Below are 22,358 nucleotides of genomic sequence, written 5' to 3' on the forward strand. Positions count from 1 at the left end.
CCACAGTGTCACAATTCCACGCCCTAAGCTCATCTGCCTCTCCTACAATACTCCTTGCATTAAAATATACCTAATTCAGAATATTAACAAATTATTCAAAGCTGTTAAAATCCCTCAGCCAGATGGAAGTGGTCATGAAGACCTCAACAACATAAGTCTTGGGAGCAGAATTCGGCCATCCGGCCCATCGAGTCTGCTCCACCATTCCATCCTCACTGATTTATTATCCCCCTCAACCCATTCTCCCGCCTTCTCCTCGCAGTCTTTGAAATCCTTACTAATCAAGTGCTTATTGACCTCTGCCTTCAATATGCCCAAAGACTTGGCCTCCACAGCTGTCTGCAGCGATGAATTCCACAGCATCATTACCCTCTGGCTAAAGAAATTCCTCTTCATCTCTGTTCAAAATGGACATCCTTCTATTCTGAATCTGTGCCCTCTGGTCCTAGACTCTCCCACCATAGGAAACATCCTCCTCACATCCACTCTATTAAATTAGCCTTCCAACATTCGATAGGTTTTAATGAGATTACCTCATTCTACATCAATACAGTATATTTTTTTGGCCTCAGTATTTACAGACGAACGTGGTGACCTGAGACGAGAAGAGATTTGCAAAAGACATAATGACAGCTGTGTTTGCAGGAGAGTGAATTGTTCAAAGTGTTAAAATCCCGGCTCCAGATGCATTGCTTTTGCAGACTTTAAAAGACAAGGGGGAGATTTAGCAGATTGTATAATGTTGATGTTAGAAAATAAAATAGAATTATAAGTTTGGCAAATTGGTCATTAATTCTAGTTGTTAAAAGATGATTCGATAGTTAATGGAACTAAAAATAAATTAGTGTCCTGATGCCGGGTTTCATTGACAGTTCCTCCCTGCCACCTCCACAGCTGCTGCTCGACCCCATGAGTTCCTTCAGCAGATTGCTTGTTGCCCCAGATTGCAGCATCTGCCGTCCCTTGTGACATAGCTAATTAGTTTAACAATGGTGGTGGGAAAGACCACGAGATCTTCATTCGGACCAGAAATGAATAATGGAAAAATACTTGTAAACTGAAAATGGAATAAAGCACAGTCAGCATGGGCTCCACAAAGAGTGGCATGGAAGTGGAGTGGTCAGTATAACAGAATTACAGCACGAGCGCCTGGGGTTCAACTCCCGGCACTGTCTGTGAGGAGTTTCTACATTCTTCCTGCGACCATGTGTGTTTCCTCTGGGTGCTCCGGTTTCCTCCAACAGTCTGAAGATGTATGGGTTAATAGGTTAATTGGTCACATGGGTACAACTGACTCATTGTCTCAGAAGGGCCTGCTACCATGCTTTACTTCGGAAACTTAAAAAAAAATTTAAAACAATTAAAATTAAATCAAGGGAAGTTCTTGATTGACCATCTCATTGAATAAAAGAAATGAAAATGGTAGAGTATGAGACGTTATGTACAGTATCTGAATCGTTTTGATATTGGACAGAGCAGGTGGGAATCGGTGGACAAGCAACAGTTCACTTTTGTTCTGATGGTTACATTTATCCTCTTCAGAGAAATATAACTTCCTGGGAATCAGCATTGTGGGTCAGAGCAACGAGAGAGGTGACGGAGGGATTTACATCGGCTCTATCATGAAGGGAGGGGCTGTGGCTGCCGATGGGAGGATCGAACCGGGGGACATGTTACTGCAGGTGAGCGTGTTGTAATATCCACCCTATATCAATACCTCACCAATGTGTTCATGAGCTAAATTTCAAAGTAACTTTATTATCACAATGTGTATACGGTTAGTGGCCACTTTATTAGCTACGATCTGTATCTAATAAAGTGGCCACTGAGTATATTTCCATGGTCTTCTGCTGCTGTAGCCATTCCGCTTCAGGGTTTGACGTGTTGTGCGTTCAGCTCTTTTGCACACCACTGTTGTAACGTGATTACTTGAGTTACTGTTGTCTTTCCGTCAGCTTGATCCAATTTAGTCATTCTCCTCAGGCCTCTCTCATTATCAAGCCGCTTTTGTCCAGAGAACTGCACTCACTGGATTTTTTTTTGGTTTTTCTCACCAGTCTCTGTAAACTCCAGAGAATGTAATGCATGTGAATCTCAGGTTCTGAGACACTCAGACTACGCCATCTGGCACCAACAATGATTTCACGGTCAGAGTCACTCAGATCACATTTCTTCCCCATTCTGATGTTTAGTCTGAACAACAACTGAACCTCTTGACCGTGTCTGCATGCTTTCATGCATTGAGTGGCTGCCACTCGATTGGCTGATTAGACATTTGCATTAAGGAATAAATGCACCTAATAAAGTGGCTACTATCTGCTATCTTGGGATTCATTTTCTTTGAGGCGTTTATAGAAGAATCAGGAAATACCTATAATTAATGAAAAAATACAGACTGACAACCAGCCAATGTATAAATAAAAGAATATTGAAAAATGACATTTGTCATTGACAGAAGATGACTCAAAACTGGAAAGAGCTGGTACAGCATAGAATATACAGGCCTGATGCAGGCTACTCAGCCAATCGCTCTTTGTTCATGCTGACTAAGATTCCCATTTAGTCTAGCTACATTTGCCCCTGTTTAGCCCATCTCCCTGTAATTTTTTCTATCCATGTATCTTTTAAATTTGATAACGTACCAATCACCATCACTTCCTCTGGAAGCTCGTACCATATACTGACGACTCTGTGGGTGAAAGAAGTTGCCCTTTGTGTTTTTATTAGATCGCTCCCCTCTCACCTAGACCTATGCCCTCTAGTTTGTGATTCTCTGACAAAAAGATGGAGCACAGGCACTCCATCTATGCACCTTGTGTTTTTACACGACATTTATAGGATCACCCCTCATTCTCCCACGCTCTGATGCAAAAAGCACCTACCTGCTCAAACTTTCTTTATAACTCAGTCCCTCGAATGCCAGCAATGTTCTCCTAAATGCCTGCACTCTTTCCAGCTAGATGGCATCCTTCCAATAGTAGGGCAACTTAAACCGAACACAACGTTTCCAGATGAGGCCCCACCAACATCTTGTACATAGTGAAGTGTAAAAAGGTGACGAGCATAAACTCAGGCATGGACGTCGGGCTAAATGGCCTGTTCTGTGCTGGGGAATCTGTGCTCTGAAATCTAAATGTTTGATGAACAATTTGAAGAACACACACAAGATGCTGGAGGTACTCAGCAGGCCAAGCAGCATCTGTGAAATAAATAGCCGAGGTTTTGAGCTGAGACCCTTCATAGGAGAGATGTCGACTGTTTTTTCCCTGTCCCCATAGATGCTGCTTGAACTACTGAGTAACTTCAGCATTTTGTGTGTATTCCATAAAGACCATAAGAGATAGGAGCAGAAATGGGCAAATCAGCCCATTGAATCTACTCTGCCATTTAATTAGGGAGATTTTATATCCCATTCTTCTGCCTTCTCCTCTTAACCTTTGATTCCCTTCCCAATCAATAAATCATACTCGAGATTTCCAGCATCAGCAGACTCTCTTGTGTCTCTGCGAGGCAGAAAGCAGAGGGTGGCGGTTCAAGGTTGCTTCTCAGAATTGAGGCCAGTGTCTCGTTGTGTCCCTCGGGGGTCAGTGCTCGGACCCTTTATATTCAGTTACTTATATCAATGGTTGGGAGGGGGATGCACAAGATTTGTAAGTTTGCAGATGACACAAAATTAGGTGTTGATGGTGAAGAAGGTTATTGTAGATTACAGGGGGATCTTGATCAGTTATGGAAGTGGTCTAAGGACTGGAAAATGGATTTCAATATAGATAAGTGTGAGGTGATACAATTTGTAAAGTCAAACTAGAATAGGACTTAGACCAGAAGTTCCCAGCTTTTTTATGCCTTGACCAATAACATTCAGCAAGAAGCGCATGGACCTGAGGGTGGGAACCTCTGACTTAGACTATGTAGGGTAGGGCACAAGAGTGTGTAAAGGAACACAAAGACAAAATGGTAAAAAGTTTGTGGGAGTTTGTTGGGCGAGGTCTTTCAATGTGTTCCTGGTACTTTCTGTGAATGCCTGCAAACAAATGAATCTCACACAACAGTCTGTACGGTTTACAGTGTGAGAAACGAGAAAAACATCCAGTGAGCAGCAGTTCTGTGGGCGAAACTTCTTTCTCAATGAGAGGGGTCAGAGGAGAATGGCCAGGTTGGTTCAAGCTGACAGGAAGGCGACAGAAATTCAAATAACCGCGTGTTACAACAGAAGTGCACAGACGAGCACCTTTGAACAACATGGACGGGCTGCAGCAGCAGAAGTCCATGAACATACACTCAGGGGCCACTTTATTAGGTACAAGACATACCTAATATACTGACCACTGTGAGTATGTCCGGAATCTCTTGCAGATGATACAAGATTCAGTACAGACCTGTGTGTACTGTAAGTGGAGATTAGGCTGGAATAGGTTATGATGTTGAAGGTGGAACAGCTTTGAGCAAGTGTATGGTGTATTTCTGTTTCTCCCCCTCACTAGTCTTTTTCTGTCCTCTTAGGTTAATGACATCAACTTTGAGAATATGAGTAATGATGACGCAGTCCGGGTTCTGAGGGAGATTGTGCACAAGCCCGGGTAAGAGAGTTTCCCTTCGTGATTCTGTTGTAGACATATTCGAGTATGAAGATCATGGGTTCAAGCCCCATATAATCCAGCCAAAGTTTCCCAGTGGTTGAGCAGCATCTGTGGGAGGAGAGGGACTGTTAATGTTTTAGGTCAAATCCCTGCATTGATAATTCCTTACACCACATCACCCCCTGCCACACCTCCTGACAACAGATGGTGCTCGACCTGCAATGGGACCATACCCTTCCATATCCATGCTCTCTGTCCAAACCTGTCCTACGTTGAAATCGAGCTCACGTAAACTACTTGTGTTGGCAGCTCATTCCACACTCTCAGGACCCTCTGAGTGAAGAAATTTCCCCTCATGTTTCCCTTAAACCTCTCCTTTCACCCACAACCCATGACTCCTGGTTGTAGTCCCACCCAGCCTCAGTGGAAACCCTGCTTGCATTTACCTTATCTATACCCCTCATAATTTTGTATGCCTCTGTCACAGGGGTGTCAAACTACTGGCCCGTGAAGGGGTCCAACCCGGCCTGCAAGATGATTTGGGGGGAGAAGAGTATATTCAGGACCATTTATTATGTATCTGTACGGCAGCCGTAAAGTAGGCGGCAGTTAATCACCCGCTGTGCATAAGCACCATCCACCCTGCACTGAAGACCACTAGGGCCCCACGTACGTCATCAGAAACAGTATAAACACACAGAGTACTCGGGTAAGTAACACCTGCAGCAAGAACTGAGAATGTTTTCCAAGAAAAAAGTAGACATCGAAGGTCGGATATTCAACGGTAATTGGAAAGATCATTTTTACTTCTGTGAGGTCAATGGCAAACCTGTGTGTCTGATATACTCGCAACAAGTGGGTGTGGCATAAATATCAAACGACACTATGAGACGTCACGCGGAGAAAAATATGACAAGTACGCAGGACGACTCAGAACGCAGAAGGTAAACGAGCTTGAAGCAGCTCTGAATAAACAGCAATCAGTGTTCACCAAAATCAAGAGACTCGTGATGGAGCTGTCAAGGCCAGCTACATTATTGCCAACAAAATAACTGCTGCATCGAAGCCATACTCCGAGGGGGAGTTCATCAAAGCACGCATGCTGACGGCGGCTGAGCTGGTGCGCCCTGAGAAGAGACAGGCTTTTGGTAATATCAGCTTGTCAACAAATACTGTGGCAGAGAGAATTGGGGACCTTGCAGGAGATTTGAACAAGTCAGCTAAAAGACAAAGTGAAGTCATTTATTGCCTTGTCTATTTGCAATTGATGAGAGCACCGATGTGACTGATGTAGCTCAATTGGGAATATTTATTCGTGGTGTTGATGCATCTTTGACTGTCACCGAGGAGTTAGTGGAGATGGTGCCCATGACAAACACCACAACGGCGAACGATGTTTTCTCCAGCCTCGTCCAGGCCTTGGACAGACTGGGGGTAGACTGGAGTCACCCTGGCAACAGATGGCGCACCATCCATGGTCGGGAAAAAGGCAGGTGTTGTTGCGAAACTCAGAGACCAAGTTCAAACAGAGAATCCAGAGCAGGAATTCTGGAATTTTCATGGTATTATACACCAAGAGGCGTTATGTAGCAGGAGCCTGAAAGTGGATGATGTCATGGATCAAAATAGTTAATTTTATTAGAGCCAAGGGACTCAACCATCGGCAATTTGACACTCTTATCTGAAAGCAATATTGGACACGGCGACCCTACCACACTGAAGTCTGCTGGTTGAGCAGAGGGGTTGTGCTCAAACGTTGTGTTCAATTACGTGCAGAAATTGGACTACTCAGAAACGAGGAAGGGAAGCCAGTGGCAGAGTTGGATGACCCAGACTGGCTTCATGATCTTGCATTTTTGGTGGATATAACAGAGCACTTAAGTGTGCTTAATGTTAACATGCAAGGCCGCAACAAACTTGTTACGGAATACTACGACAGCATTCGTGCCTTTCAAACTAAATTAGGCCTGTGGGAGATGCAACTATCCCGGAGCAACCCGGCTCATTTCCCCTCTTTGCAGTCTGTGAGTGTTGCTCATGGGAGTAATGACAACATGGACAGGTACAAGGACAAAATATCACAGCTGAAAAGTGAGTTTCAGAATCGTTTCCAAGTCTTCACTCAGCTCGAGAAGGAATTCTCACTATTTTGCTCGCCGTTTGCCGTCAACGCAGCATCAGATGTTGCAGAGGAACTCCAAATAGAACTAATTGAAATTCAGTGTAACCCGGCTTTGAAATATAAATTTGAGACTGTGGGTCTGGACTCATTCTATCAATACCTGGAACCGATGTACCCTAAGATGACAGACTTTGCCTCAAAGATCCTTTGCATGTTCGGGACAACATATCTCTGAGCAGGTGTTCTCCATAATGAACATTAACAAATCCAAACTGCACTCGCAGCTGACACACAGACATCTAAATGATATTATGAAAATCACAACTGCCCAGAAACTGGTCCCTGATGTTGACAGGCTGGTTAAAGCCAACAGATGTCAGGTGTCTGGAAGCAGCAAGTGAAAAATGAGTGACACTGTTCGGTGCACTGCGACATGTAAGCAAAATGCGTTACGGAATATTGAGTGTCATAATGTGATTTATTCATTTTCTGACTATTCTGATATTGTAAATGTGATCACTTCAATAAAAATTTGAGGCTAACTGTGTTCATTGTCTGCTGGAAGCAGGCTAGTAAAAATTAGGTGCAGTTGTGTAGCCCACATTTACAATTTGTCTCTTTAGGTCTGCATTTGTGTCTGCTAGTGTTCGATTTCAAATGGTTTATTAATGGAAAGGGTGTGGCTGCCAAAACAATCAGCCAAAATAGCATCGTTTTTTTTTTCTCTCTCATCACAACTTTCTTGTAGCCTACGACTGTAAATTAGTACCAATCATAAAAATAATGCTTGCTAGGCAATCTTCTTTATGAATTTCATAAGAAATTCATAAAGAATTTCATAATTTCATAAGAAATTAAATTCATAAAGTGAAACACTTTGTAGTTATAGCAGAGACTGAGACACATGAGAGCAGGTTGAAAAAATGAAGGCAACGAAAGCTGTGGGAGCACACGTGCATGCGTTCATGCATGCACAACTGTTCCGGCCCGCATGAAGTTGCATTTTGCCCAATCTGGCCCATGACCTAAAATGAGTTTGACACCCCTGCTCTATCAAATCTCCTTTCAATCTTTTATGTTCTAAATAATATAGTCCTAGCCTATTCAATCTATCCTTATAACTCAGGTCCTCCAGACCTGGCAACATCTTGTAAATTTTCTCTGCATTTTGACAACCTTGGTTTCATCTTTCCTGTAGGTAGGTGACCAAAACTGCACACATTACTCCAAATTAGGCCTCACCAACGCCTCATACAACCTCAACATAACATCCCATCTTCTGTACTCAATACTTTGATTTATGAAGGCCAGTGTGCCAATAGCTTTCTTTACGATCTATCCGGCTGTGATGCCATTTGCAATTAATTATGTACCAGTATTCCCAGATCCCTTTGAGCTACCACACTCCTCAGTGCCCTGCCATTCACTGTGTAAAACCTACCCTGGTTAAGCCTACCAAAGTGCAACACCTCGTAATTGCATTAAATTTGTTCTGCCAAATTTCAGCCCATTTTTCCAGCTGACGCAGACCCCTCTGCAAGCCATGATAACCTTCCTCACTGTCCACTGCACCCCCAGTCTTGGTGTTATCCACAAATTTTCTGATCCTGTTAATCACATAACCACAACTGCAGCTCCTCTAGCAGATTGGGTTTTGCTGCAGATTCCAGCATCTGCTGTTTCTTCTGTCTAGTCTCTTAGTGACGTACTGGGTGAGACCAGAAAGCAAGCTTGATAGGTCATGTGATACAATCCTGAGGAAATGTAGAAAGTTCTCCCATATCACCCTAATATTGATTGCTAGGTCTACACCAGTTAAAGTATAACCTTACCATTGCTGCTTTGGATTACTTCCTCTTTACAACATCAAGGTTGATGGCCGAAGTGTAATAACTTCCTGAACCTCGTTCACGACATAGCTGAGTCACTTCCGACATCACAAGGATTATATTCTAATTGCTCCAGGGATTGTAAGGCACTGTGACGTGTTCAACAGTTTATAAAGGGACTATAAAATGATTCTTTGAGCAGTCTTCAGAGAGGGAGAGAATGGGTGTGAGTCTGCCTCCGTTACATCGGATTCACATTGCTCATTTTGTTTTAACGCAGCCCGGTGCTATAGTATACATCAGGAACAGATGCTGAAATAATTTTGTCTCACTTATCTCTCTAGCTTCTGGAATTTTTAATAGTTTATTTAGTACATAAAAACAGTACAGTACAATATAGCCCCTTTGGGCTATAATGTTGTGCCAATCTTCTAACCTATAGACAATAGACAATAGGTGCAGAAGTAGACCATTCGGCCCTTCAAGACTGCACCACCATTTTGAGATCATGGCTGATCAATTACTATCAATACCCGGTTCCTGCCTTGTCCCCATATCCCTTGATTCCCCTATCCATAAGATACAGAGAATTGGCCTCCACTACCTTCCGAGGCAGTGCATTCCAGACCCCCACAACTCTCTGGGAGAAGATGTTTTTCCTTAACTCTGTCCTAAATGATCTACCCCTTATTCTCAAACCATGCCCTCTGGTACTGGACTCTCCCAGCATCTGGAACATATTTCCTGCCTCTATCTTGTCCAATCCCTTAGTAATCTTATATGTTTCAATCAGATCCCCTCTCAATCTCCTTAATTCCAGCGCGTACAAGCCCAGTCTCTCTAATCTTTCTGCGTAATACTGTCCAGACATCCCAGGAATTAACCTCGTGAATCTACGCTGCACTTCCTCTACAGCCGGGATGTCCTTCCTTAACCCTGGAGACCAAAACTGTACACAATACTCCAGGTGTGGTCTCACCAAGGCTCTGTACAAATGCAAGAGGATTTCCTTACTCTTGTACTCAATTCCCTTTGTAATAAAGGCCAACATTCCATTAGCCTTCTTCACTGCCTGCTGCATTTGCTCATTTACCATCAGTGACTGATGAACAAGGACTCCGAGATCTCTTTGTATTTCTCCCTTACCCAACTCTACACCGTTCAGATAATAATCTGCCTTCCTGTTCTTACTCCCAAAGTGCATAACCTCACACTTATTCATATTAAATGCCATCTGCCAAGTATCTGCCCATTCACCCAGCCTATCCAAGTCACCCTGAATTCTCCTAACATCCTCATCACATGTTACACTGCCACCCAACTTAGTATCATCAGCAAATTTGCTGACGTTATTTTTTATGCCTTCATCCAAATTGTTAACGTAAATGGTAAACAGCTATGGTCCCAATACCGAGCCCTGTGGCACCCCACTAGTCACCACCTGCCATTCAGAGAAACACCCATTCACCGCTACCCTTTGTTTTCTATCTGCCAACCAGTTTTCTACCCATGTCAATGCCTTCCCCCCCGATGCCCTGAGCTTTGATTTTACCCACCAATCTCCTATGTGGGACCTTATCAAATGCCTTCTGAAAATCGAGGTACACTAATCCTCCGGATCTCCCCTGTCTAACTTCCTGGTTACATCCTCGAAAAACTCCAACAGATTAGTCAAGCATGATTTACCCTTGGTGAATCCATGCTGGCTCGGCCCAATCCTATCACTGCTATCTAGATATGCCACTATTTCATCCTTAATAATGGACTCTTGCATCTTTCCCACCACCGATGTTAGGCTGACAGGTCGATAGTTCTCTGTTTTCTCCCTCCCTCCTTTTTTAAAAAGTGGGATAACACTAGCCATTCTCCAATCCTCAGGAACTGATCCTGAATCTAAGGAACATTGGAAAATGATTACCAATGCATCCGTAATTTCCAGGGCCACCTCCTTTAGTACCCTAGGCTGCAGACCATCTGGACCTGGGGATTTGTCAGCCTTCAGTCCCATCAGTCTTCTCATCGCTGTTTCCTTCCGAATGTCAATCTGTTTCATTTCCTCTGTTACCCTATGTCAGGGGTCGGCAACGTTTACCACTGAAAGAGCCAATATGGACCCATTTCCCACAGAAAAGAAAACACTGGGAGCCACAAAATGAAATAACACTGCATACAACGGGGTTTTTTTGGCTTTATGCTATGTATAAACAAACTATTATGTGTTGCATTTATGAAATTGATGAACTCCTGCAGAGAAAACGAAATTACATTTCTGCATGCAACAAAAACATTTTGAACTCCGAAAAAAAGACGTTGGGTTGAAGGTTACTCCATAGTTAGCCTACCTTCGATCGAAAAATTAAAAGAAAGCGCGCACTGGCGGGTGTCAGGCATTGGCAGTTGTGATGTATATTACTAGCGATAAAAAAACACGTTGTAGCGGTGTGCTACACGCAGCGCTAAAATAAAGACTGCAGTCAAAGGTAACTTTATTCGAACTAAACAGCCTTGCTTTAAAGCCTCCCTCAACCCGTCCCCGTGGGCGCGGATGCTCCAAAAGACACGTACTCACAAACCCCCGTAGGCTATTTCCCTTAGCCGGAACGGTGGCTAATTGTGAGCCGGTTCGGATGTGCCAGGAAATGGTGTCTCCACAAAGTTTTCAGATTGTACAAGATCACCATAATCTTCAAATTTCGAATTACATTTCAAAAGCTAACAAACCACGGGGAGCCGCATCACAGAGATGAAAGAGCCGCAGGTTGCCGACCTCTGCCCTATGTCCTTGGCCCATCCATACATCTGGGAGATTGTTCGTGTCTTCTTTAGTGAAAACAGATCTAAAGTACTCATTAAATTCTTCTGCCATTTCTCTGTTTCCCATAATTTCACCCAATTCATTCTTCAAGGGCCCAACATTGTTCTTAACTGTCTTCTTTCTCTTCACATACCTAAAAAAGCTTTTGCTATCTTCCTTTATATTCCTGGCTAGCTTGCTTTCGTACCTCATTTTTTCTCCCCTTATTGTCTTTTCAGTTAAGTTCTGTTGTTTCTTAAAAACTTCCCAATCATCTGTCCTCCCACTCACCTTAGCTCTATCATATTTCCCTTTTTTTAATGCTATGCAATCTCTGACTTCCTTTGTCAACCACTGTGGCCCCTTTCCCCCCTTTGAATCCTTCCTTCTCTGGGGGATGAACTGATTTTGCACCTTGTGCATTATTCCCAAGAATATCTGTCATTGCTGTTCCACTGTCTTTTCTGCTAGGCTATCCGTCCAGTCAACTTTGGCCAGCTCCTCCCTCATGGCTCCATAGTTTCCCCTGTTCATCTTCAACACTGACACCCCCAAGCAGCCCTTATCCTTCTCAAATTGCAGATAAAAACTTATCATATTGTGATCACTACCTCCTAATGGCTCCTTTACTGTGAGATCGCTTATCAAATCCTGTTCATTACACAAGACTAAATCCAGAATAGTCTTGTCCCTGGTCGGCTCTCGTACAAGCTGTTCCAAGACTGTATCCCGTAGGCACTCTACAAACCCCCTATCCTGGGGTCCAGCACCAACCTGATTCTCCCAGTTCACCTGCATGTTGAAATCCCCCATAACTACTGCGACATTACCTTTGCCACATGCCAATGTTAACTCCCTATTCAACTTGCACCCAATATCCATGCTACTGTTTGCTGCTGTTTGAACCTACTCCAGGTTCAATCTAATCCTTCTGCCCCACATAGCCCTTCCTATTTTTTCATCCATGTGCCTATCGTGGGCAGATTTATGTCTCTACCAAAGGAGATATAAGGCGCTCCTTCCCTCCGCTCGCCTCCAGGTCACCCTTGGGCAAGGTGTAGCACATGACAAGGTCATATGGTGGCTGCTGCACATCACCTTCTGGTCATGTGACCACTGACACCAGGCAGACAATCTCTGAAGAGCATTGATAATGGTTGGGGTCACCTGTCTTGTAAAGGCACAGCCCAGTAGAAGGCAATGGAAAACTACTTCTGTAAAAAAAAAAAATAAAAATAAAAAAGTAATTTGCCAAGAGCAATCATGGTCACGGAAGACCATTATCACTTAGGTCTTATGACAAGGCACATGATGACGATGATAATGTGTCTTTCTAAAGGTCTCTTAAATGTCCTTAATGTATTTGCCTCTGCTATCACCCCTGGTATTGTATACATCCACTAACTACTACCTAAATATCTACCTCTGACATCCCTTCAATCATCTTAAAGTTATGCCATCTTGTATTAGCCATTTTTGCTTGGGAAAAAGGCTGGATGTCTACTCTATCTGTGCCTTCTATCATCTTATACACCTCTATCAAGTCACCTCTCATCCTCCTTCATTCCAAGAAGTGAAGCCCAGCTCACTCAGCCTAGCCTCACTAGACATGCTCTCTAATCTAGGCAGCACTCTGATAAATGTCCTCTGCACCCTCTCTAAAGCTTCCACATCCTTCCTTTATCAAGGTGACCTGAACTGAACACAATACTTGAAGTATTTTCTTGTGCAGTTGGAATTGGGATTTGTTTATTATTACTGTCTGTACTGAGATACAGTGAAGAACCTGTCTTGTATTCTGTTTATACAGGTCAGATCATTACACAATACATTGAGGTAACAAGAGGTAAAACAGTAACAATGTAGAATCTAGTTTAACGGCTACACTGAAAGTACAGTGTGGGTAGACACAGAGATCAAGGTTTGCGGAAGTTCTAAGTTCTTTTGTGTTCTCTCTCTCAGGCCTATCACACTGACTGTCGCCAAGTGCTGGGACCCCACTCCTCGCGCCTGTTTCACACTTCCCAGAAGTAAGTCCTTTCCAGAGGTTGTAGGTTGAAGAAAAATATTTGTATAAAACATGGGACAAAAGAGGATGGAATGGGATTTACCATCTCTTATCGGGTGTTGTAGAATTTGCAGCATGGAATCGGGACCTTCAGCCCAGCTCACCCGTGCTGACTGTTGCTCAGTGAGCACGGTCCCGTCTGCCGGCGTTTGGCCCCGAGCTGTCTGACCCTCTCCTATCCATCAAAATGGCTTGTGATTGTTGCCAGTGTGCCCGCCTCAGCTGCTATTTCTGACATCTCACTCCAATACGCACTACCCTTCGTGTGAAGAAGTTGCTGCTGATGTTACCTTTAAGCATCAGGTTTTAACCCTGTGCCCTCTCATTTTACCAGCCACTCCGTGGGAAAAGTACTGTGTGTTTTCACCCTGTCTACTACTCGGAACCCCTGTCTCGTCATTTCTCAATCTCCTACATTCCAGGGAATAATGTTCTAGTCTACACATCCTCTCCTTATAACTCAGGCCCCCAAGTCCAGGCTGCATCCTGGTACATCTTTACTCTTTTCTAGTTTACTAACACATTTCCTATAACAGGGTGACCAAAACTGTACATACTATTCCAACTGAAGCCTCACCAGTGCTGGATATACCTGTAACATAACTTTCCAACTGCTACACTCTGTGCCCCGACCAGTGTGCCGGACACTTTCTTCAACACCGATCTACCTGTAATGATGCTTTCGGTGAACTTGCACTCTGTCGCCCCTCTGATTCACAGTACTCTTTCCTGAACAAGTCCTACCCTGGTTTCATCTCCTTAAGTGCAATATCTCACATTTATCTGGATGTGCACAGCTCGTTAAAGATTTGCTTTGTTTGTCAAATGTGCATCAGAAATTACTGTGGAATATTTCGTTTGCTTCTCAAATGTGCTGTGTGCTCTCTGCAAGTTTCCCACACCAGCACAGCATGTCCAAAACTTACCAGCCAAACATCCTTGGAATGTGAGAGGAAAGCCATGCCATCACTGGGAGAATGTACACACAGCGGTGGCAATTGAACCCCAATCACTGATCACTGGCACTTTAAAGTGTTGTGCATACCGCGATGCTAACATACCCCATTTGTCAGTCCTCAGCTCCTATAACTAGATAAGCAGGATCCCCTGTGATTTTTCACAGGCTTCTACACTACCAACTGTTCAGGTACCGTCAGCAGTTTTTGTTTCTGGGGATGTTTGTTTTCCATTACAAACTCTCCTGTAAGAGTGAACGATGTAAAGTTCTCATGCTGTCGTCTAACCCTCCTGCCACCAGGTGGGGCTGGAGCACAGCAGTGATAGGGAGGTCCAGCCGCAATAAGACTGGCTTAGACAATAAGGCGTGGAATTGAAATTTTTGTCTCAAACTGACGGACAGATCCGTCATAATAAAAAAAGATGAAGAGAAAATGGGGAATTTTCTAGAGCTGTGAGCTGGGATACATCTTGTGAAAGGGCAATATAAACACAGTTATGGAAGGAGAAGTGGAGTCACAGCACAGAAACAGCCCTTTAGCCCTTGTACTTCATATCAAACATTTAAACTGCCTAGTACCCAGACCTTGGTCCTCCAGACCCCTCCCATCCATGTACTCATTCAAACTTCTCTCAAATGATCCAATCAAACCCTCATCCACCACTTCTTGTTCCTGTCTCTCACCCACCTCTTGAGTGAAGAAGTTCCCTTTCATGTTCCCCTTAAACATTTCTCCCTTTACCCTAGAACATAAGACTTAAGAGTAGAATTTGGCTATTCAGCTCATCGCACCTGCTCTGCCATTTCATCAGGGCTGATCCATTTCCCTCTCAACCTCATTCTCCTGCCTTCTCCGATTAACCCTATCTATACCGGATAACCCTATCATTGCTGATAATTTTGTATACAAATGGTCTGGTATCCTTTTCAAATCAATGTATGTGCTGCCCTTGTGGCCTTTCTGGTTTGGGTGATACAGCCAAAGAGGTTTTGATGTAATTCTGGAGAACATATGACCTTATAATATCATGAGAGACACAGATAAGGTGGATGGTCATGGGCTTTTCCCAGGGAAACCAATCAGAATCGGATTTATTATCACCAGTGTACTGAATATCTTGAAATTTGTTGTTTTGTGCCAGCAGGACTGTGCAAAACATAGAAAATTGCTATAATTTTCAACAAAAAAAATTAAAAGACATAATGAAGTAGTGTTCAAGTGTTCATGGATTGTTCAGAAATCAGATGGCAGAGGGGAAGGAGCTGTGTCTGAATCATTGAGTTTGTGCCTTCTGGCTTCTGTACCTTTTCCTGATGGTAGTAATTAGAAGAGGGCACATTGCAGATGGTAAGGGTTCTGCCCTCTTGAAGCACTGCGTTGTGAAGATGTCCTCAATGGTGGGGAGGCTTATGCCCATGACGGAGCTGGCCAAGTCTACAGCCCTCTGCAGCCTCTTGTGAAACTGTACACTGGAGCCTCCATATCAGACTGTGTTGTGACCAGTCACAATGCTCTCTACCGTGCACTCTGTAAAAACTTGCTAGGGGGGCATATGTTTAGGGTGAGAGGGGAGAGATTTCATGGGAACCCGAGGGACAATGTCTTCACCCAGTCACACAAAAAGAAATATATAGACCAAGTCCCTGAGTGTCATGGCCTGAAGATTGACGTTGCATGGGATTTTGTCCTGCAGTTAAGTTTCTGTAGGAACAAGCATGCAGCAGTTCCTCATGGTGTATTAGATGAATGTAGTCTAGCTTGTCTTCCACTGAGTAAACACTAGAGGGCAGCACTGGCGGGAAATCAGGGAATGGTTGAGGCAGGTATATTAATGGCATTTAAAATGTACTTGGACAGGTACATGGATAGGAACGGTTTAAAAGGGATAGGGGCCTAACACGGACAAATGGGCCTAGTTTAGATGGGAATATTGGTCGGCACGGGTGAGTTGAGCTGAAAGGCCTGTTTCCAAGCTGTCAGATTCGGTGACTGAACTAACATCTGCTTGCTTCCTTCAGGTGAGCCCATCCGCCCAATTGATCCGGCAGCCTGGGTTTCGCACACTGCAGCCATGACGGGAGCCTATCAGCCCTACGGTATGAGTCCGTCCATGAGCACCATTACTTCCACCAGCTCCTCCATCACCAGCTCCATCCCAGAAACCGAACGTAAGTCCCATCTGCACGTCGCCATTGATCGCGTGCCTGGCGTTACGCAGCACGGCTCTCAAATCGCCGAGCTGCCCAGCTTATTGTTTGCATGTGTCTGCGCACGCGTGTGCTTGCCTGAGTTCACCCGGAAGTTACAATGCATTTCGCGCCACAAGAATAGAAAGATTATGTTATACAACATGTGGTGAAATGCTCCGTTTGCATTAGCAAACAACGCAGCGTAAGGATGTGCAAGTGGATTGGTGGGGTGGGGCTGCCTGCAAGTTGGCCATCAATTCCGACCAGCATAGCATACCCACGACCTTTGGAGCGAAGGAGGATAAGTGACAGCTTGGTAGAGGTGTACAAGATGATGAGGCACAGATTGAGTGGATGGCCATAGGCTTTCCCCCCAGGGTGGAATGACTAATACAAGGGGGCATAACTTTAAAGGAATGTGTGGGGGAAGGGTGTCAGGTAGGTTTTTTGTACAGAGTGATGAGTGCACTGCCAGGGGTGTTGGTAAGGAAAGGTACTTCAGGGACATGTAGGACCTCTTGGGTACATCTAGGAATCTAGTGACCCATTGATAGTTCAACTCTCCTCACTATCATAGGTCTGAGACAAGAAATCTCTCTCAAGCTCAGCCAAGGATAGTGTCAAAACTCCAGAATAGATGGTCTTCCTTAAACTAATCAAGCCAAAAATCTCTTCTTAGTCTCAAAGCAATGGGTGGTGTAGTGGTTAGCGCCACGCTATTACAGCCCAGGGCACTGGAGTTTGGAGTTCAACTCTGGTACCGTCTGTAAGGAGTTTGAACGGTCTCCCCATGATGCATGGGTTTCTTCTGGGTGCTCTGGTTTCCTCCCACACTGGTTAGTAGGTTAATTGGTTATTGTAAATTGTCCTATAATTATAAGCATCCGTTAGTCTTGAGAGATAATGGATTTGCGCCTTGGAAAGTTTCCAGGGCGCAGGCCTGGGTAGGGTTGTATGGGAGACCGGCAGTTGCCCATGCATCAAGTTTCCCGTCTCCATACCACCGACGTTGTCCAAGGGAAGGACATTAGGACCCATATAGCTTGGCACCAGTGTCGTCGCAGAGCAATGTGTAGTTAAGTGCCTTGCTCAAGGACACAACACGCTGCCTTAGCTGAAGCTCGAACTAGTGATCTTCAGATCACTAGACCAACGCGTTAACCACTTGGCCACACGCCAACAATTAGGCTGGAGTTAAATTAGTGGGTGGCTGGAAGGGCCTGTTCCTGGCTGTATATATAAATAAATAAATAATCAACTATTCCAAGCACTCCACACAAATGTTGGAGGAACTCAGCTGGTGAGGCAGCTTCAATGGAAATGAAATAAACAGTCGGCGGTTTGAACCAAGACTGAAGAAGAGTCTTGGCCCGAAACGTCAACTGTTTATTCCTCTCCATAGACGCTGCCTGACCTGCAGAGTTCCTCCAGCACTTTTTGTGTGTTGCTCTGTGTTACCAGCATCTGCTGAATTTGTTTGCTGCATTCAGGGTGACATTTGTAGCATTGGTTTGGGTGTGTGGACAATCCTGTCAGCTGGTGGCAAAGGCTTTAAATGATGTCCTGTCTCTTACACCAGAGCCCACATCAGCAAGAATTTGATTCATGTACTTATTCATCCTGCAGGCTTCGATGATTTCCATCTATCGATTCACAGTGACATCGTCACCATCGTCAAGGCGATGGCATCTCCGGAATCAGGCCTGGAAGTTCGAGACCGGATGTGGCTTAAAATAACAATCCCAAACGCTTTCATTGGTACGTGTAACCCAGCCAGTGAGCCAGTTAACTGTGTAGATTAGAGTCAAAATCAAATTTATTATCACTGACCGATGTGCCATGAAGTTGGTTGTTGTACATCAGTAGTAAGGTGCAAAGACATAAAGCTACTATAAATTACAAAAATAAGTTGTTGGTGGTTGTCCATCATGTCTGCTGATGACAGGAAACCTGTGTGGGAAGAGCCATTGCACTGGGATAGTTCCACTGTCTCAGCCTCAGAAGTCCAGGTCTGGTGGTATGAACAAGCATCACAAACTGGGGTCTTGCTTGGCTGCAGTGGATGACATGACGTCTTCTGTGCCTTGTCATGCCCTTCGCTCTCCATGGAGCGTTACAGATCCACCTTCCTGGCAGCTGGATCTCGCTGTAGATCTCATCAGCCAGGTCTGCTAAAACTGACTTTGCATCCTATCTGATTGTTGTATGAGGCGGCCAGCTACCCCTCACGTGGTTCAGCCTGCCGTTCGAAGCGGTGTACCGGGGTGTGGCCCCTGTCGCATGTAGAGAGCTACTTGGAGACACAGGTGAGAGCTGTGTGTCTGTTGGGGACCAAAGGCAAGTTACCTGATATGTTAACGTCCAGGAATTCAAAGCTGCTAATTCTCTACACTCCTTAACCTCCAACGGAGACGGGTGCAGGGTCTCCATCCTTCCCCTCTTTGAAGTCAACTATCAGTTTAATTGTCATTCAACCATACAAGAATACGCATGAATACAACCAAACGAAACAGCATTACTCTGGGGCCAAGGTACAAAGCATTGTACCAACACTCATATATAGTACCAGGCACCTATAGCACGTGTAAGGTAGCAGTTAACGTACAGTTGCACAAAAATAAATGTATAGCCCGAGTCCCTGAGTGCCCTGTAAATCGATGGTGCGTTGGTGTTATCAGCAAGAGCAAGCAGTTTTCAGCAATCCATAGATGAATATATGCACGCATACATGCAGTCTAGCTTGTCATTCCACTGTGCGAACACTGGAGAGCAGTAACGATGGGAGGGGTCGACCCCCAACCCCGCCCGGACGCTGCGCTGTGCTGCCTCTGGAGTCTCCTCTCCAGGATGGCTGCGGCTTGAAGCCCAGACCTCACTACGGGGCCACGCAGTCTGTCTCACCAATAAACAAAGGAAACAGATTTGCAGTATTTTACGTTACCAATATCCAGCAGGGCCCTGCAATCGCAAGAGGAACATCCAAGACAATTCTTCACTAAGCATGTTTTTGAGGCCCCACTCAACCGAGTGACCTATCTTATTCCTGTACACTAACTCATCACCATCTGTGATTCGTCCAACAACATGGACGTTGCCCTTTTGAGGCAGCACCTCCTGCAGATGCCACTGATAGAGGGGAGCGACCTGCCTGTGATTGGTTGGGTGAAGACCACCACTCCTTACGTTTTTGATGAAAACTCCTTAACTAAAACTCAAGTTTTTTTTGTCCATTTTGAACAGCTGAGTATTGCCGGATTTTTGTACAGTTTGCAATATGCACAAGAAAACATTGGTGCCTAAAGTTCAATCTGCCACAGGCAAAACCCTTCCCTCTTGAGCACGTTAACATCAAGGGCTGCCACAAGAGAAACAACATCCATCATCAAGGATTACCACCACCCAGGTCATGCTGTGCTCACTACTACCATCGCGCAGGATGTCGATGCCACACCACCAAGTTCAGGATCAATTATTACACTTCCACCATCAGTCACCTAAACAGGCGTGGACAACTTCAAACCCCGCTACTCTGAACTGGTTCTAAAATGCACCGACTCACTTTCAAGAAGTCTTTACAACTCTTGTTCTCAGTATTGATTTGGTTATTTGCTCATTTTGTCTTCTTTTGCACATTGGTGGTTGGTGTTCATCTGTTTATGTACAGTTTTTTTGTTAAATTCTATTGTATTTATATTTTTCCTGTAAATGCCTGCAAGAAAATGAATCTCAAGGTAGTATATGGTAATGTATATGTACTTTGATAATAAATTTACTTTGATCTTTGAATAATTTACTTTTCAACAAATATTTTAGTTTAAAGCAGTGGAGGTTACCTCAGTAAGTATATTTAAGACCAGCTTGGATAGATTTTTGCACAGTAGGGGAATTAAAGGTTATGTGAAAAGGCAGGTAGGTGGAGATGAGTCCATGGCCAGATTAGCTATGATTTTATCTAATGGCAGGGCAGGCTCGATGGGCCAGATGGCTGACTCCTGCTTCTATTTCTTATGTTCTTAAAATATACTTAATGCCTTTCACCCCAGAAAAGATATTGAAGCTGCTTTTTTGAGTTGACATCTTCATTAAAAACGTTATAAACACTGAATCATTATGGTCAGGAAAGATCTTCCTGAAAGAGCAGAGGAAGAGGAGTCAACAATAATCTGCCAATTATTAATTAATGAAATTTGATTTACATTCTAACTACTTGCAAACTAAAACAGCGTGATCAAAACCAATAGCTGTCTGTCCTGTAAGCACAGAAATTTATCTGTAAAAAATGCAGATAAAAGTGTTTACTTTCTCTGTGATAATTGACTGAAGGGGAAATTTGCATATTATTCTGATCTTAATGGGTTAATTGTTTCAGAAATGGAGATTGACTGACTGACTACCATGCATTAACATCTCTCCAGGTTCTGATGTCGTCGACTGGCTCTACAATCACGTCGAGGGCTTTCCCGACCGGCGAGAGGCCCGAAAATACGCCAGCAACTTGCTTAAAGCTGGCTACATCCGACACACCGTGAACAAAATCACCTTCTCAGAGCAGTGTTACTACATCTTCGGGGACCTCTGTGGCAGTGAGTTGGTCACCTCATCATTACAGACTGTCTTTGTCAGGCATCCCATTACAGCAGTGGTTACTAACCATTTTCATGCCCATACCCCAACCATTTACCATGGGGTCCGTGGACTCGAGCTTGGGAACCCCTGCATTACAGGATGAATGAAGAGGCTCACCGGGATTAGGGAGCATGTGGACAGACTTGGGTTGTTTTCTCTGGAGAGGTGGAGGCTGATGAGAAATCTTGCGGAGGTTTATAAGATTATGAAAGGCAGTAGAAACAGTAGACAGGCAGTATCTTTTTTTCCCAGTCTTGAAATGTCAAATAACAAGAGGCCGTGCTTTTAAGGCGAGAGGGAGGCAAGATCAAAAGAGGTGTGAGGGGCAAGTTTTTTTTTACACGGGGAGTGCTGGGTGCCAGGAATGTGCTGTCAGAGTTAGTGATGGAGGGGAAAAGGATATAAAGATGAGCTTTATTTGTTACATGTAGATTGAAATCCCGAAAATACAGTCAAATGCATCATATTGATTCAAATTAAATCAATGAGGATTGTGCTGGGGGTATCTTGTAAGTGGCATCACACTTCCAGCACAACATGGCTTAGCCACAACGCACTAACCGTAACCCGTAGGTTTCAGGATGTGGAGGACCCGGAGGAAACCCATACGGTCACAGGGAGAATGTACAAACTCCTTACAGACACTGGCGGAATTGAACGCTGGTCGTTGGCGCTGAAATAGCAGTACACTAACTGCTACACTACCGTGGTATTGAAGAGGCACTTTGAATGTGCGGAGAGTGGAAGAATAGGTAGAAGGAATTCGCTTAGTTTGGTTTCTAGCACCAGTTTAATTTAGCATCAGTTCAGCACAACACTGGGGTCCAAATGTTTTGCTTTTGTGCTGAACTGTTCCATATTCTCTCTGAATGTAAAATTAATTAATACCACCCAGACCTAATGAAATTCAGAAATATTGACGGAAACCAAAGGTTCAAAGGTTCAATTTAATGTCAGAGAAACGTATACTATATACCTCCTGAAATGCTGTTTCCTCGCAACCATCCATGAAAACAGAAAAGTGTCCCAAAGAATGTTAGAACCCCAAAGTCTCCACCCCAGCTCCCCTCCCCCCCGCCTCCCCAGCGTGTAAGCGGCAGTAAGCACCGAAACCCCCTCCCCCCCACCAGCCAAAAACAGCGCCTCGGCCGAGCGCTCCAGCGTGAGCAAAGACACAACTTGCAGTTACTC

At 44.3% G+C, this 22,358-nt stretch overlaps 1 protein-coding gene across 1 annotated transcript in view; it reads left to right on the forward strand.

The window, feature by feature from the left end:
- LOC132406410 (segment polarity protein dishevelled homolog DVL-3) overlaps positions 1–22,358 on the forward strand; it is a 166,171-nt gene that overhangs the window by 135,299 nt on the left and 8,514 nt on the right. The window contains exons 8-13 of the mRNA XM_059992051.1: positions 1,543–1,682; positions 4,504–4,580; positions 13,288–13,355; positions 16,371–16,520; positions 18,168–18,299; positions 20,957–21,124. Of these exons, the coding sequence (XP_059848034.1) occupies positions 1,543–1,682; positions 4,504–4,580; positions 13,288–13,355; positions 16,371–16,520; positions 18,168–18,299; positions 20,957–21,124 (735 nt within the window). The remainder of the gene's footprint in view (positions 1–1,542; positions 1,683–4,503; positions 4,581–13,287; positions 13,356–16,370; positions 16,521–18,167; positions 18,300–20,956; positions 21,125–22,358) is intronic.

Source organism: Hypanus sabinus, chromosome 2 (genome assembly GCF_030144855.1).
Source record: "Hypanus sabinus isolate sHypSab1 chromosome 2, sHypSab1.hap1, whole genome shotgun sequence".
In the NCBI taxonomy this organism is placed as follows: Eukaryota; Metazoa; Chordata; class Chondrichthyes; order Myliobatiformes; family Dasyatidae; genus Hypanus; species Hypanus sabinus.